The sequence below is a fragment of the Egretta garzetta genome, unplaced genomic scaffold (genome assembly GCF_000687185.1).
Source record: "Egretta garzetta isolate BGI_Z169 unplaced genomic scaffold, ASM68718v1 scaffold245, whole genome shotgun sequence".
Taxonomy (NCBI): Eukaryota; Metazoa; Chordata; class Aves; order Pelecaniformes; family Ardeidae; genus Egretta; species Egretta garzetta.
Window position 1 is genome coordinate 1,406,568 of NW_009259721.1, and position 14,101 is coordinate 1,420,668.

A 14,101-nucleotide genomic window follows, 5' to 3' on the forward strand; every position below is an offset into this window, starting at 1 on the left:
GAGAGAGGGCAGCGAGAGCGGCCGGCCGTGCCCCAGAGAGCAGCCAGGCAGCGGCAAGCAGCCTCCGGGGAGGGGTTGCCATCCCTAAATGTAACCAAAATGATGATGAAATTGTTATCACAGAATCGCAAGGGTTGGAAGGGACCTCGGGAGATCATCTAGTCCAACCCCAATGTATCTTAGTTTCCAGCATTGGGGTGCATCCAGCGCTGTGAATAAAGAATGCCTGCCTTTTAACACTACATTGGTGTTACGAGGTTCATTCTCCCCGATTTCGGTGACATATACATGGAGGTGGCTGCCGTGGGAGAGCTTTACCGGCCCCCTGAGCAGGGCAAAGGCTGGCAACCTGCTCGGGAGACGTGCAAACCCACTTGGCAGGAAACATCTTTTTGCGGTGCCCTGTGGGGCCCTGGGAGCGATGCCGCGTGCTCCGCTCCCACTCGCAGGGCCAGGCGGTGGGGAGGAGGGACGGGCCACCTCTGCAGGAGGTCACCACGCCTGCTCCTTGAGAAACCAGGCAAAGCCACAGATTGCTGTCTCCCAGGAGTTAACATGCCAAGAGAACACCAGTGACGGTGGGTTGTCCCAGCGCTGCCGTGGTCCTCGTGGCATTTACACTGCTTACTACCACCCTGATCGCTCCCACTGTCAGACCCTGGGCTAAGGCTGCCCCGCAGGGCTGCGGTCGTGCGTTCTGGGGGCTACCTGTGCTCTGGGCTACCTGTGCTCTGGGGGCTACCTGTGCTCTGGGCTACCTGTGCTCTGGGGGCTACCTGTGCTGCAGTACCATCTGCCAGCTCCGGCCACTGCTGGGCTAACCGAGTCCAGCGCTGTACACGCTCTCCAGCTTTACGGCTCTGCTTTAGGCAACGTTCAGGACCAGCCCAGACTGAGCCTATGACCGCTGCAGCACCGGCCAGCACTCAGCAGCAGAAAGGCATTTGCACCTTTTCTGGCTTTCAAACCCCTGTGGGTGAGGCACCAGGAGAAATCTGACTGCCAGCACAGTTCAAGCTCAGGGAGTGGGATGTGGAAGGGAAGAGCAGCTTTCCAGATCTGATTCTCCACTGACAATTTGCTTTGACAGTGGGTTGAAATCATCTTTGGAACAAAATCTGGATTCCGAGGACAGTGAACTCTGTCTTTCAGCAAAGCTCCATGTGTACCAGGCGAGTTTTCTTCAGGTTTTCCATCTGTGACAAATACTGACAGCGCTTTTTTAACGTCACCGTGCCCCCAAACCCCCAGGGCACAGGTGAAATGATGCCCAAATGGGAGTGGAAACCAAAAGGGCCCTGCTTCTGTCCAGCCCTTCCCAGCTCTCAGAGCCCTCTATCAAAATGCGGTTGACCCCCTCTCTTTCCACAGTTGGGGAAACTGAGGCACAGAGCGGTGAGACATTGGTCACCATCGCCAGGCTCCAGACTCTCGTTCTGGCTCAGTGTTCACCAGACCACAACCACTCTCTGTTAAACCAGATGTGAGACTGCTTCACGTTCAGATTCTCTCTGCTTTGCTTTCACTTCCTTTCAAGGCAGGGAAGAGCCAGGACAGCGCTCACCACTCGCCACCTCTTGGTTTATGAGCCACTGCTTTTTTTTCCTTGAAGGTAAACATTCAATTTTAAAGTCCCAGAAAAAAAACCAAACCTCCACACCTCCTGGCCCAAGAGCAGGAGCTGCCACAAAGTAAGGCAAGAGGAGCAGGAGCGCGGTGTGACGGTGCCTGAACGCGAGGGGGCCCGGCTGGGGCTGGGGGGCACACGGGCTCGGGGCGTGCGGGCAGCGCTGTGGGCGAGGAGCTGCTTTCTGCTCCCCAAAATTGCTCTGCAGCCCTGCCAGAACAAAGGCGGCTCTTGCTGTTGTTGACTCACACGATAAGATCATTATTGTGGGATTATTTTTTTTTCCCCTGCATCTATGTGTCATAGAAATAATTTTTTTGTCTAGAAAATCTCTTCTCCTCCCCTCCACCAGCAATGTGAGAAGGCAATCTGTGCTCAAAGCCCAGCTGAGACTGCAGATAGACCCTTCCCTTCCTGATCCTTATCTCACCAGGATGTAGGAGGATCCTTGGGGAATAGCTGGAAGCCTTTCGCTGGAGCCATCCAAGAAACAAGCCAGCTGACTACAGCCTTTAAATGGCAAATCCATCAAGTGCTCAGGGACTGGGATCTGAAACGCTGTTTAACCCCATCGAACTACGGCATCCCTGGCCTCTGCCGCATGGGAGCTGCCCCGGCAGCCCGACCTGCGCCGGGCACGGGCTCCTCCTCGAGCCACCTTCTCCGCAGAGCTCTGTGGGCATCGCCGTGTCAGCCAGGTATAACCTCATCCCAGAATACACCTTGGAATCCTAACCTAAACCAAAGCCTTAAATTGCTGGCTCACAAAGTTATTCCAGCTGCAGTCCGCTTGCAGGCGGGTACTTCTGAGCGGCAGCAAACCCATGGCTGAGTTTCAGGGGTGACTCCAGCTCCCCAAGCCCAGCCTGGGGCGGGCAGGAGCCGGGGGCGGGAGAGGCGGCTGGGTGCCACGTAGCAGGACTGGGAGTAAAAGGCAGCGGGAAGCAAGGAGGGGTCTGGTCCTTTCCTCACCTCGGGCTGGGTCACACCAGCACGTTGGGCGCTGCTCTGAGCTACAGCCAGGAGCTCTCAACAGCAATGCAGCCACGGGGATGGACAGAGCCACCCTGGGTAGCTGGAGGAGGCTGTGGATCGGTGGGTGCTGAAGTCCCCAGTGATGGCCATGAACGCAGGGGCTGACGGAGACCGTACCATCCACCCCAGCATCATCCTCCCGCTTGTCCAGAGCAGATTGCCGAGACATCCAACAGACTCTCTGCCTTTGCTCGATGGCTGATGCCCACCTCATACCATGCAGGAATGGAAAAATGAATCCTGGACCCCCGTGCAGCCGAGCCCGATCCTTCTTAACTCACAGTCCCTCCTGCTGCCAGCTTTATCGGCCGGCACAAGGCAGCCTGCTTCAAATCACAACTGTTTTTATGAAAAAATATTACTGCGTGTGGCAACAAAGGCGTCCAAACACTCCAACCCCACCGAGGCACCTAGCCGAAGGATTGTGTGTTAGGGCAGTGGATATCGATGCACACACAGAGCTCAGCCGTCAGCAGCCGACGGCTGCCAGCACCGACACACAGAGCTCTGCTGCCTGAGCTCGGCCGTGTGTTTCCCCAAGCCTCTCGGCAGGGGCACAACGTGTGCTTACGGGAGAGCGATTTGGTGGAGGGGTAAGGGACGGAGCCCTTCGGTCGGGGTCTGTAAGTAAACAGTGAGAAGGGGAGGGCAGAGCTGGTTTCCACACCAAAACGCTCCCTGATCCCATGCTCCGGCCCCGTTTGGCTCCTCTGTGCAGGGAGTGTTTCATCACTTTGCAAGCCATAAAAGCCTCCAGGCCAGTGGTTCCTGGTGCTGGGGCTGAAGGAGGGCGGTGGGAGAGGAGCCAAGCGCCCATGGAAGGAGGATGCAGGGCTGCAAGGAGGGATGCAGCACCTGCAGCCCCCCGGGGCATCCCTGGGCTGGGGGCGAAGCCGCGCTCCTGCAGGGCAGAGGCAGCGGGAGGGCACAGCCTTGTCCTCCTTCGGTGACGGAGGAGTCGCAGGAGCCCGGCAGCCCGGTCCTTTCATATTTAGGACAGGAAACAGATGCTGCCTGGCGGAGGAAGCATCTGCAGAAAATAAATGTACCTTGTGCCTTCCCCGGCAGGAACCCAGGGGGGACAGGGGGTGCCGGGTGGAAACGTCCCAATTCGGCCCCGGCCAGGGCAGGTGCAGCTCAGCTGGGTTTGACGGCATCGCCCTTGGCTGCATCAGTGGGGGTGGAGGCCCAAAGGGTCTTTTATTTCTCCTTAGAAGCATGGGGAGCTGGGGCAAGGGAAGCACAGATTAGTCACCTACCTGTTGGGAAGGGGACGGTCCCCTCCTCTCGCGGGGACGGCTGCAGCAGCCCCGTGGGCGCTCTGGCCTGCGGGCCATGCAAGGAGCTGACGAAGCTTTTCTCACCTCCCCTGCAGCCCGGGAACCGTGGGCTCGCAGTACCGCGCAGCCTGGGTGCGCCGCAAGCCCCCTCGCCCCCATCAGCAGTGGGTTTCCAGTCCCAGGTCACACACCTACGCTGGCACGGGTTTGCTGAAGACAGGCATTTCTCTGAACACATCTCCAGTCCACAGCTGCTGAAAAGGACATAAAACCAGAAACCCAACAGCCTGCGCCCTGGTAGGACCAGCAGCGTTGTGGGCATCTTTTAGACTGAGACAGTGTCCCCATGGGAAAGCACCTGCCTTCTAAGAAAAGGTTATGGGACAATAGGACACAATTAAATTTTATGGGCTGGTACAAAAAAACCCCATGCACAAAGGCTGCTCATTTCCCTTCTGCTCCAAAGCACCTTTCCACAAGCGGGTGCTGCTGCCCCATCAAGTCAGGTCAGAGTATTTTCAGACCATGAAGCACCCTCCTACCAGCAGCCCCTGGGTCCTCCTGCCTGCATTTTGCTGTGCTGCTCCTTGTGCACCCAGAAATCCGGCAGCCAGGGTCCAGCTTCTTGTTACATCCTCTAACACCTTAGCATTTATAGAGAGGGTTGGTCTGTGGCAACACGCCAGGGCATCTCTTTGTAGCTCCACCAGTTCGAGAAACATTTTCCTTAAATAGAGCTGAAAAGACAAAGCAAATACTCTTAAAGGAAGAGCCGTAACCTGGGGCAAAAGTAGCTCCAAAGGCTGTCAGGTCTCCTGCTAGCGGCAACCGCGCCGGTGGGCTGCGTGCAGGAGCCTCGGGCTGTGTTTCATGGCCAGACTCAGCTTCTGCGGAGACGGCTCCTGCCCCAGCTCACGCTGCAGCTGCAGAAATATCTGGGCCAGCCCAAGAGAGAAATGGGTACCCTGGGAGGGTGGGGAAGGTCCCCACTTCTTGTCTGGGCAGCTGTGGGGACCCAGACCCACCGGGAACCACTGCAGCCTCCCGGCAGCTGCTGCCTGGTGCCCGGGCTCCGCCAAACCCCAGCGCTGGCCGGCAGAGCACAGGGATGCTTTGTATTAGGAGAGCAAACCACCCAAAAGCATGAGCAACGCTGATCTCTCCCCCGCAGCCAGCATTTCCCCAGCGAGCTACCACCCTGGTCCAAACATCCGACACCTTTTGCCTCAGCCATGCAAAGGAGTTTCTTTATTTTGGGAGTTACCTAGGAACCTGAATGCAGCATTGCACTGTCCAGAGCTTAACTAGCTGAACCCAGATAAATACACACAACTGTTGCTCCAGAACACATGATCTGAGACAAGTGTCTTGCTGTCCGTGCCATTTTCACCCCACTCCTGTTGCTCCCACGCTGTTTTGGACAGACGGACGAGCGGAGCACAGCTCAGATGGTGCTCGCTTCCAGCTGCTCCGCTGTGTGCCCTGAGCTAGAAATAACCGACTCTGACTTCTGGAGCAGGATGTAAGTCCTCAAAATGAAAATGTATGTTTCTTTGAACTTCTGTATTTTGAAGGCGTAGACGATGGGGTTCATGGCTGAGTTGGCATGAGACAGCAGGATGCCCAGGTACATCAGAGGCAGCGGGATGGTGCAGGAGGGGCAGAAGTATGCAATGCAGTTCAGGATGCCCAGAGGCAGCCAAGAGATCGCAAACAAGAAGAGGATGAGGGCCAGATATTTGGCCATTTTGTATTCCTTCCCACAGATTGTTCCTCCTCCCGGAGGACTTGCTGAGCTCAGCCTTAGTTTTATCCACATGATGTAGAAAATCTCAGCGTAGAGGACACACATGACGAGCAAGGGAAGGAGGATACAGGCAAAGAAGCTGAGATACACCACATAATCCATTCTCATCACAGCCAAATAGTGGCACTCGATGTAGCTGGAGCCACCCATGTGCTGGTTCCACCCCATCATGGGGACCAGCCCCACCAGCACGGCCACGAGCCAGCAGAGTCCCAGAATCACACAAATCCTTTTCTTCGTGATGGCTGCCCTGTACCTGGGTGGGCAGGAAGCATCAGCCACGTTAGATACGATTCTTCAGAAAAAAGAACGACAACATTCAGGAACTTGGCCTTTTAAGCACTCATTTCTGGTTGGCCTCATTCGAGCTAAGCACAGTTTGGTGCAGTTGGTCCTTAGCAGCTTCTGGCATTTAAAATGTACTTTGAAACCCCAGGGGAACCTCTGAACATTCACTGATCCCTTTTAAATGGGAGCCCACAGATGCAGGGTCAAAACCTTGCCTCAGAAACGCTGGTTCCTTTTGACCTGCACCAGAAGAGCAGTATTGGTGTCTCCCAGGGGAAAACCTAAAGACCACCCCCTCATTCAGACTTCAATACACATTTATGAGCAACCCTTCCCTGACTCTCTGTAGCTTAAGATTTTCAGGCACTGCTAAATTCCCAGGAGTGCCCAGACTGCTGGGGCTCCCTCGCCTACACTTTGGGAACCTCTGCCTTTGCGTGAGAGAGGACCAGCGATGCCCAGGGAGCCCTAGGATGCTGCAAACAAGGGAGAAGGAAAATATAAGGGAGGAGAGAAATGGGGAAAAAATGATGAGATGGGACCTTTGCCCAGACCCACCTGGTTGGCAGCTTCACTCGCAGGTACCTGTCGACTGCGATGGCCAGGAGAGACAGGATCGAGGCATGAGAAAAGATCATCATCAGGCAGCACATGAACAGGCAGGAGTAGAAATGGGTGATGACTCCCAGGCTCACCATGACAGCCAGCGGCGTGATCAGCATCCCCATGGCAATGTCCGTGAGTGCCAGCGAAATGATGTAAAAGAAGGTGGTCTTCTGAAGAGCTGGGTTCAGCTTCACTGCCCAGATCACCAAAGTGTTGCCCACCACTGCAAATATCCCAATAACAGACTCCAGCGTGATGTAGATCACATCCAGGCCGCTCACTGACATTCTGGATATCTGAGGCTGTTTACATCCAAAATCAAGAAGTGCCGTGCTTAGTTCTTTTTTTTCCTCCACCAGCCGGGTCAGAAGCCAGCTCCTCCTTGATCTGCCTTAAATTAAGTCCCTCATTCAGAATTCTGCCCGTGTTCTGATCTGCATACACAACTCACTCTTTAAAGATGAGCAAATTGTCCATTTACCAGACCTTCTCTAACAAACCCTCTAACATCTTTCTGTCTCCTTGGAGCTTCAGTACATTTACATAAGCTTTTGCAGAAGAGTCGGTGTTATATAGCGGTTATATATGCATCACACTAAGAGCAAACCGCAGGGCTACCTGTCGGATGTGGTAGTTTGGTGGTCCGTTCTAGCCCCACATGCACCATCTCCTCCCCAGCTGGGTGTCCTGCACTGCCTGGCAGGGTGGATGGCCAATGCTCAGCTGCGTGGTACTGCAGCTCGATTGCTCAGCCTCTGAGCTTCTTTAGAGCCCGCTCAGTCTATACGGCACGCGGCATAGGCGCAGGGGTTAGAGAAAAGATGGCCAAGGGCCCTTGAATGATCTGGTCCCTTCCCCTGCCACAAAGAATGTGAAGACACTCAGCTGGATTTGGGGTGAGCAAAAAACAAATGGAAAGAAAAACATTTTCTTTTGACGCTGTTACACAAACTGCTCCCCTAAGGTCCCTCGCAGTCCCACGTTCTGGGTCTTGGGAGCTGTGTTTACAGCAGGCACAGGGCAGCAGAGGGGGGGGGGGCCCATACAAAGCCCCCGTAACTCAGCTTTGCAGTAGCTGTCTGTACAGGAGGCATCTGGCTGCAGCCATAGGAGTAAATGACGAAAAAAGGAAACTGGCAGCTGATGTCAAGCGAGCTCAGGAAGTGGGGACCGCTCTTGCAAGTGCGGCCAGCAGCCAGGAGAACGCAGACATTTCCCATGTCTGCTCAAAGCTGCAAAGTGCCAGTGCCCACTCCTTCCTAGGTACTTCCCAGATACTTCCCAGAGACGTAACTCATCCAGCTTGCACAAGCCATCCCGTACAGCTCAGCCGTGACCTTGCACATACCTCTCCTGGGATTTAGGTCCTGCACCCACCAGTGTCCTGTGTTGGATTTGGTTAGCAAACCAGCACGGCCAAGCTCAGCTGCAGACTGGGACTGTCTATAGGCAGCTCACCATTCTCCCAGCGGTAATTCTACCAAAACGCCTTCCAGGCAGGAGCAAGAAGCACTTGGGTTGGTTTCAGGGAAGTGGGATCTGTCCAACTCTTTTGACAGCAGAGAATAAAGAAGTCTCATTTATTTCTGGCTCTGTCTCCTCCCAGGGCTGATTTCACTTCCCCATCTTCGCTCTTGCCAGCAAGTTGGGTGAAAGAGATGGAGGAGCCAGCGCCTGGGAAACCGAGGATTCCCCGTGTTTGCTTAAGGCTTCGTTACACCGATATGGTACCACCTGCCCTATCCTTCGCTTGCTGTTTGCTCCCTCCCGGCGAGCGTACGTTTCTGATCAATCCCAGAGCCAGGGTACCCTGCGACTCACCGGCTGACACAAGCTCCCAGCTTTCCATCCCTTCCCAGTTTCATCTGAAATGGGAGCAGCTCCTTTGCCGCAAGGAAGGCACCGCGCACTGCCGGGCTCCCCCGCAGCAAACAGATCACGGCTTTCGCACCCTCTCCCCACTACTCCCCATCACTTCCCACACATTCCCTCAGTTTCTCCGTCGTCCATAAAGAAAGCATAGGACAGTATGCCACTCCCTGAGCATGACTTGGTTGGTCATCGTACCAATTTCTAGCAGAAATGAGGGCTCTCACTGAAAACATCACCTGCATCACGAGTGTTCTTGGCAGCCTGAGAAAGGTCCAAGCAAAGAGCATTTTTGGGCCACCTCGGAGCCCTAACTGAAGTCGTATACCATGGATTAAATCAAGCACTGGAATTTAATGAGACACCCTTCTAAGGTCCCCTGAACTGCCTCATTTCCTATAGTGCTGCAGGGCGATTATCTACATTGATAAGTGGCAGCTTTGCACAGTCAACTCCGGTTACAGTTGTCCCACTACTAAAACCGTGACTTAGAAGAGGAAGTACTTAAAGTATTTGTTTATGGGTTGCTGGTAAGCAGGCTTGTGGAAGCTTTTACTTTTTTTTTTTTTTCCCCCTTCAAAATAGCTTTCCAAAGTACTTTACCGACACCAGGCTGCTGAAGGGATGCTGTGAGCTTCAGGAGATGTGTCCAGAGGGAGGGACGTTTCCCAGATGCTAAGGTATTTGCAGCTCTGGCAAGGGCAACAGCCAATTTGCTGCCCAAGCACCAAGGACACGTGAAATACTGGAAGACGTGTGCGTGCCGGAGAGCCACCGGAACCACAGAGCATCAGGCACCGAGGGCGAATCCCACACATGGTCATCAGTGCCCATGCGCCCTTCTGCAGCTCAAGCCAGGGCAGGAGCATCTCCAGCAGCTCGCCATGCCAAATGACAGCCTGGAGCTGAGCAGCCTGGATGGGATTTACATCGGTACTGAGTGCTTGATTGCTTTGTTTGCCACTTTGGGTAACATCCTGGTCATCTGGGTGGTGAAGCTGAACTCGACGTTTCAGAACACGACTCTGTACTTCATCGTTTCCCTGGCACTGGCCGATATCGCGGTGGGGGTCCTCGTCATGCCCCTGGCCATCGTGGTGAGTCTGGGCATCAGCATCCACTTCTACACCTGCCTGTTTATGTGCTGCCTGATGGTGGTTTTCACCAACGCTTCCATCCTCTCCCTCCTGGCCATCGCGATCGACAGGTACCTGCGAGTCAAACTGCCAACCAGGTGAGCGCTGGACCACCACGGGCCCCTCCGCTCGCCCCGCTCCTGCCAGCTTTCCCATGCCCAGCCTCTGCCCCAGGGTGCCACCTCCTCTCTCCCCCTTAACCTGGCCCTTTTCTAACAAACATTTACTCTAAATGCGTGCTTGCACACGGAGAAAATACCCATGCCTAGAAGCCCAGCCGAGACAAGTTACCAGCCTCTGCAGTCGATAATGCAGCGCCGACAGGCCCCGGGGGTGTTCATGCGGAGCCCCCGGCTCGGTGTCATTGCTGGTCAGAATTTGGCCACAAGATGAGTCTGTGGTCCAACAATTGAATCCTTGAGGCGTTTTGTTAATTATGCAGGGTGCTGAGAGTACTATAGATTCCTTCAGGTTTCTGAGGCTAGTCTTGTAAATAAAATTCCTTTTAGTGTTTGCTGAAAATACAAAATAAGCAAAAGATTTATCAAGGGCTAACTTAAGAAGTCATTCACTTCTTACATTCGAATGGAAAAGTACGTAAGCTAGAAATGCAAAGCATAACCTCAGGCACGAAAAGTCATATAAAGGACCTTTCCAATGTGGAAATCGAAGAGTGAAAGAACAGCTTGGTCCTACAAATAGCATAAATTAAATGTGAAGAGTAAAGTACACCCAAGAAAGTGGAGAAATAAGATAAAACTGCTAATGGTAGAACAGGAATATCTGGGCAAGAGGAGCACTAGGATCATAATGAAACAAGAAACAAAATAGCTGAAAACTTCCAATTGTAAAGAGGGGAAGTTAAGCTTAGTTCTTCTTATGGGTGCTGCAAAGTAACTTACAAATGAAGTTAGGGCTCGTCTCAAAATAATATTTGGTTTCCCTCCTCCAAAAAAAGTTAATGCTCCATTTTGTGACAATGAACCGGTAGCGTTTGAACATGTGAGTTCCTGAAACCATCCTTAACTCATTTAAACGCTTTAACACGACCTGGGTTTTCTTCGCCAACAGATATAAAATAATCACTACAGAGAGGAGAGTTTGGTGCGCACTGGGTTTGTGCTGGTCCATGTCCCTCCTGGTAGGATTAGTCCCCATGTTTGGATGGAACAAGAGAGAACCAAGCCTGGACTTTCTCAAGTGTCGATTTACCTCTGTGATGAGGATGGATTACATGGTATATTTTGGCTTCTTCACGTGGACCCTTGTCCCTCTGCTCATCATGTGTGCTCTGTATGCTGAAATCTTTTACATCATCCGGACAAAGCTCAGACAAGGTGCAACCAATGCCAGAGGGGCAGGAGCTTTCTATGGACAGGAGTTCAAGACAGCCAAATCTCTAGCGCTTGTTCTCTTCCTGTTTGCAATATCCTGGTTGCCTCTGTGCATTATAAACTGCGTTTACTATTTTTACCCCAAGAGTCAGATCCCCCAGTATTTGATGTACTTGGGGATCCTCTTATCCCATGCCAATTCTGCCATGAACCCCATTGTCTATGCTTGCAAGATAAAGAAGTTCAAAACCACGTACCTTTTCATTTTAAGGACCTATATACTGTGCAAAACACCAGAGCCAGCTCTTACGGAGCAAACAACAGACCAACAGTCATAAATCAAGAACAAATGCTGACCAGACCATTGATAAACCACTTTGCTCTGTTAAGAAACTCATGGGAAAATGTGTGTTCTGTCTCATCTGCTCTTGCACAAATTGTTTTATGATAAGGACAAGCTCCTCTTACTCAATCTGATGCACATTTGACAGTAAGCCCAGAAGGATCATTTATGATCTTCTGCATCATTGTACCCCTGAGAATTCCCCTTGGTGGTTGCTGTACCAAGCTCAGATCTTCCAAGCAAGCATCTTCATTTAACACGACCTTCCAGTTTTGTATTTATTGGCTTGAGAGTTATTTGGTAGAGCAGTGACCCAAAGCACTGTTAACAAGGCAGACTTTTTGCTCCTTTGTCCCCAGCTCAGATCCACGGCCAGACAGTAAAAAATAGTGCTTGCTCATGTCTAGTTTTAACTCAAGACTGAGAAGTCTTTCTGTTACAGTTTTGATTTCTCTTTTTGCCCAGTCATAGGCCCTTTGCTTACATAAAGCCAGACTTGCCCTGACTTTTTTTTTGTCTGGTAGCACCCGTCCAATAAAACTACAGCATCTCCTGTGACACCTCCACCCGCGATGACCTGCAATGTGAAGTTACCCTTGTGGTCCTGCTGCTGGTGGTCCTGCTGCTTACCAGCTTGGCCACAAGTCCAGAGGCTGCACTGGCTCCGGTGACCCTCTTCTTCTCAGGGGGAGACACTGGCAGTGGGAGACTTCCTTTGACGTTAAATCAAGGCAACGCTCACCCCAGAAACCTGCAAAATTGACCTCAGACATGGAGCACCAGGCAAGAGCCAATCTGCTGAACACACTGCAGCTATCCATCAACGAGAGACGCGGGGGAGAGGGGAGCAAGCCAGGAAGAGATGACTGTCCAAAAAGAAACTAATGATATCTCTAAGTTCTTCCCTCCTCCCCCAGCTACCTGGCCAAGGATAGAATCGACTACCTCTAAGCCATCAAGGATGCATTTTCCTAATTTGTTACTAAAAGCCATCAATTTGGGGGGATTCTTCCTGTACCACATATTCCCATGCTTAATTCTCCGATCACAAACTGTTTTCCTAACACCTGATTTAAAAGTCATTTGCTGCAAGTCTCCTCTGTAAACCTGAAGAATAGTTGCTCTTTTTGCAGCAACCTGTTACAGATCTAAAAAATACTCTACCGTTTCAAAATACAGAAGAGATACTTAAGAAAAATTTTGTCCAGCGTTGGTTTGTTCGCATAAGGATTGATTGGGTCCAGTGAAAAATGGAATAAATGTATTCTTCGTTGTTGGTAACGCAGCAGCTCGCAATCCCGGCATGGGCTCGCCCACATTCTTACACCCTTTGTCTTCTCTGTCAATGGAGACTAAAGTTGAGTCTGGTCAACTTGTGCTGCAGCCAGTGTTGTCACATTTTCATGAATAATAATAAACTTTGCATGGATTTTACATTGATTCAGCCTGCTCTTCTCCCACGACAATCCAAAAAGCAGCTTGCATGAAACCTCCGCGCTGTTTTAGTCCGTGTCCCGAGCACGACGGCAGAGAAATTGCAGTAAATACTACACCACAGCTTACGCAGCCTGCTTTTAGGGAACACGGGTCAAGCTGAAAACAGGTCATTAAAGGCCAGGCTCCTTTTTCTCCATCTTTAAATAATAAAAGTCATCCAGGAAAAGCAGAAAAAGGAGTGCGTAATTCTGTTATTTATCTCAGAAAGCATTGGCATCTGCTCCTTTAGCTGAGATCAGCCATCTCGATTTATTATCTGATGTAACCCTTGTCACAGGCCAAAGCTCTGCCACTACACAGTTCAACTCTATTAATAAACAGGCCGGCAAAGGAAGTCACTGCGTAAGTACATCAGAATTTTGCTATGTGATCTCTCACTATCAGTTGACGGGGGGGCTGATTGCTTTCAGCAGAAAACCAGGTCCCACCTAAAGAGCAGAAAATCGTTCAATTAGAATGACGCGCAACAAACTTTGCCTGGGTATTTCTGAGAAACTGAGAACAGGGGGAGCGACACTGCACCAAACGCCCAGCAGGCTGCCCGACGGACTCCCAAGAGAGCGAGGCATAAGGATACGGAGAAAGAACAGAACCGGAGAGGACCGAGAGCAGGGGAAGCCGTCCTGTCTTCTGAAAGCAAGCTGCACAGGAGAGGAGGCTCAGCAAGGTGCCTGACCCTGCTCAGCCCCCCAGGAGGGGACCCCAGGCAACAGCTCCCCGGTTAGGGACGAAGCAGACGCCCACCGCAGCTGGACCCCGCTCTCTCCGGGAGGCAGAGGAACGGCTGGCCTGCGGTGGGAGCGGGTTCCTTAGCTGGCTTCCACCAGTGGTGGTGCTGGCTGGAAAACCTCCGTGCGGGTGTAGTAGGTCCCTGGTTCTCACTTCCAGCAGTTACTCTGGAAATAGCTGTGGCTTCAGCCCCAGGCAGAGATCAAACAGGCAGAATAACACTTAAACCCGATGTGAAGATGGGTGAAGGCACCTGACCCAGGGTGCCCACGCGTATACAAATGTCACTCAGGGAAAGCACAGGATTTCGCTCTCCCACGAGAGCTGGCTGAGGGAGCTGCGCCTGACGCCATCAACATCATCGCTGTAGCTCCAATAATCCCTCCGTTTAACATCACGACCAGATTTCCATTCCAGAGGGCCAGGGCACATCATAGGCCACTACAGCCCATGCGTCCTCCAAAGCACCCTTTAACCCGTGAGCCGTTCCCACCCACCCTCCCAGCGCTGCGCAATTTGTACAGGGCTTTCCCATACCCAGGCAAATTCC

General features: G+C 52.4%; 2 protein-coding genes across 2 annotated transcripts; one reads left to right on the forward strand and one right to left on the reverse strand.

Annotated features, from left to right (window-relative positions):
- Window positions 1-5,333: 5,333 nt before the first annotated feature.
- LOC104126821 (adenosine receptor A3) lies at window positions 5,334-7,507 on the reverse strand. The gene is made up of 2 exons (XM_009639427.2): window positions 6,596-7,507; window positions 5,334-6,005 (listed from the first exon to the last, which is right to left on the reverse strand). Exons 1-2 carry the CDS (start codon window positions 6,928-6,930, stop codon window positions 5,387-5,389), a joined length of 954 nt encoding a protein of 317 aa, XP_009637722.1. The 5' UTR covers window positions 6,931-7,507; the 3' UTR covers window positions 5,334-5,386.
- A 1,628-nt stretch (window positions 7,508-9,135) lies between these two features.
- Window positions 9,136-13,247, forward strand: LOC104126822 (adenosine receptor A3-like). The gene is made up of 2 exons (XM_009639428.2): window positions 9,136-9,746; window positions 10,720-13,247. Exons 1-2 carry the CDS (start codon window positions 9,397-9,399, stop codon window positions 11,318-11,320), a joined length of 951 nt encoding a protein of 316 aa, XP_009637723.1. The 5' UTR covers window positions 9,136-9,396; the 3' UTR covers window positions 11,321-13,247.
- Window positions 13,248-14,101: the final 854 nt, after the last annotated feature.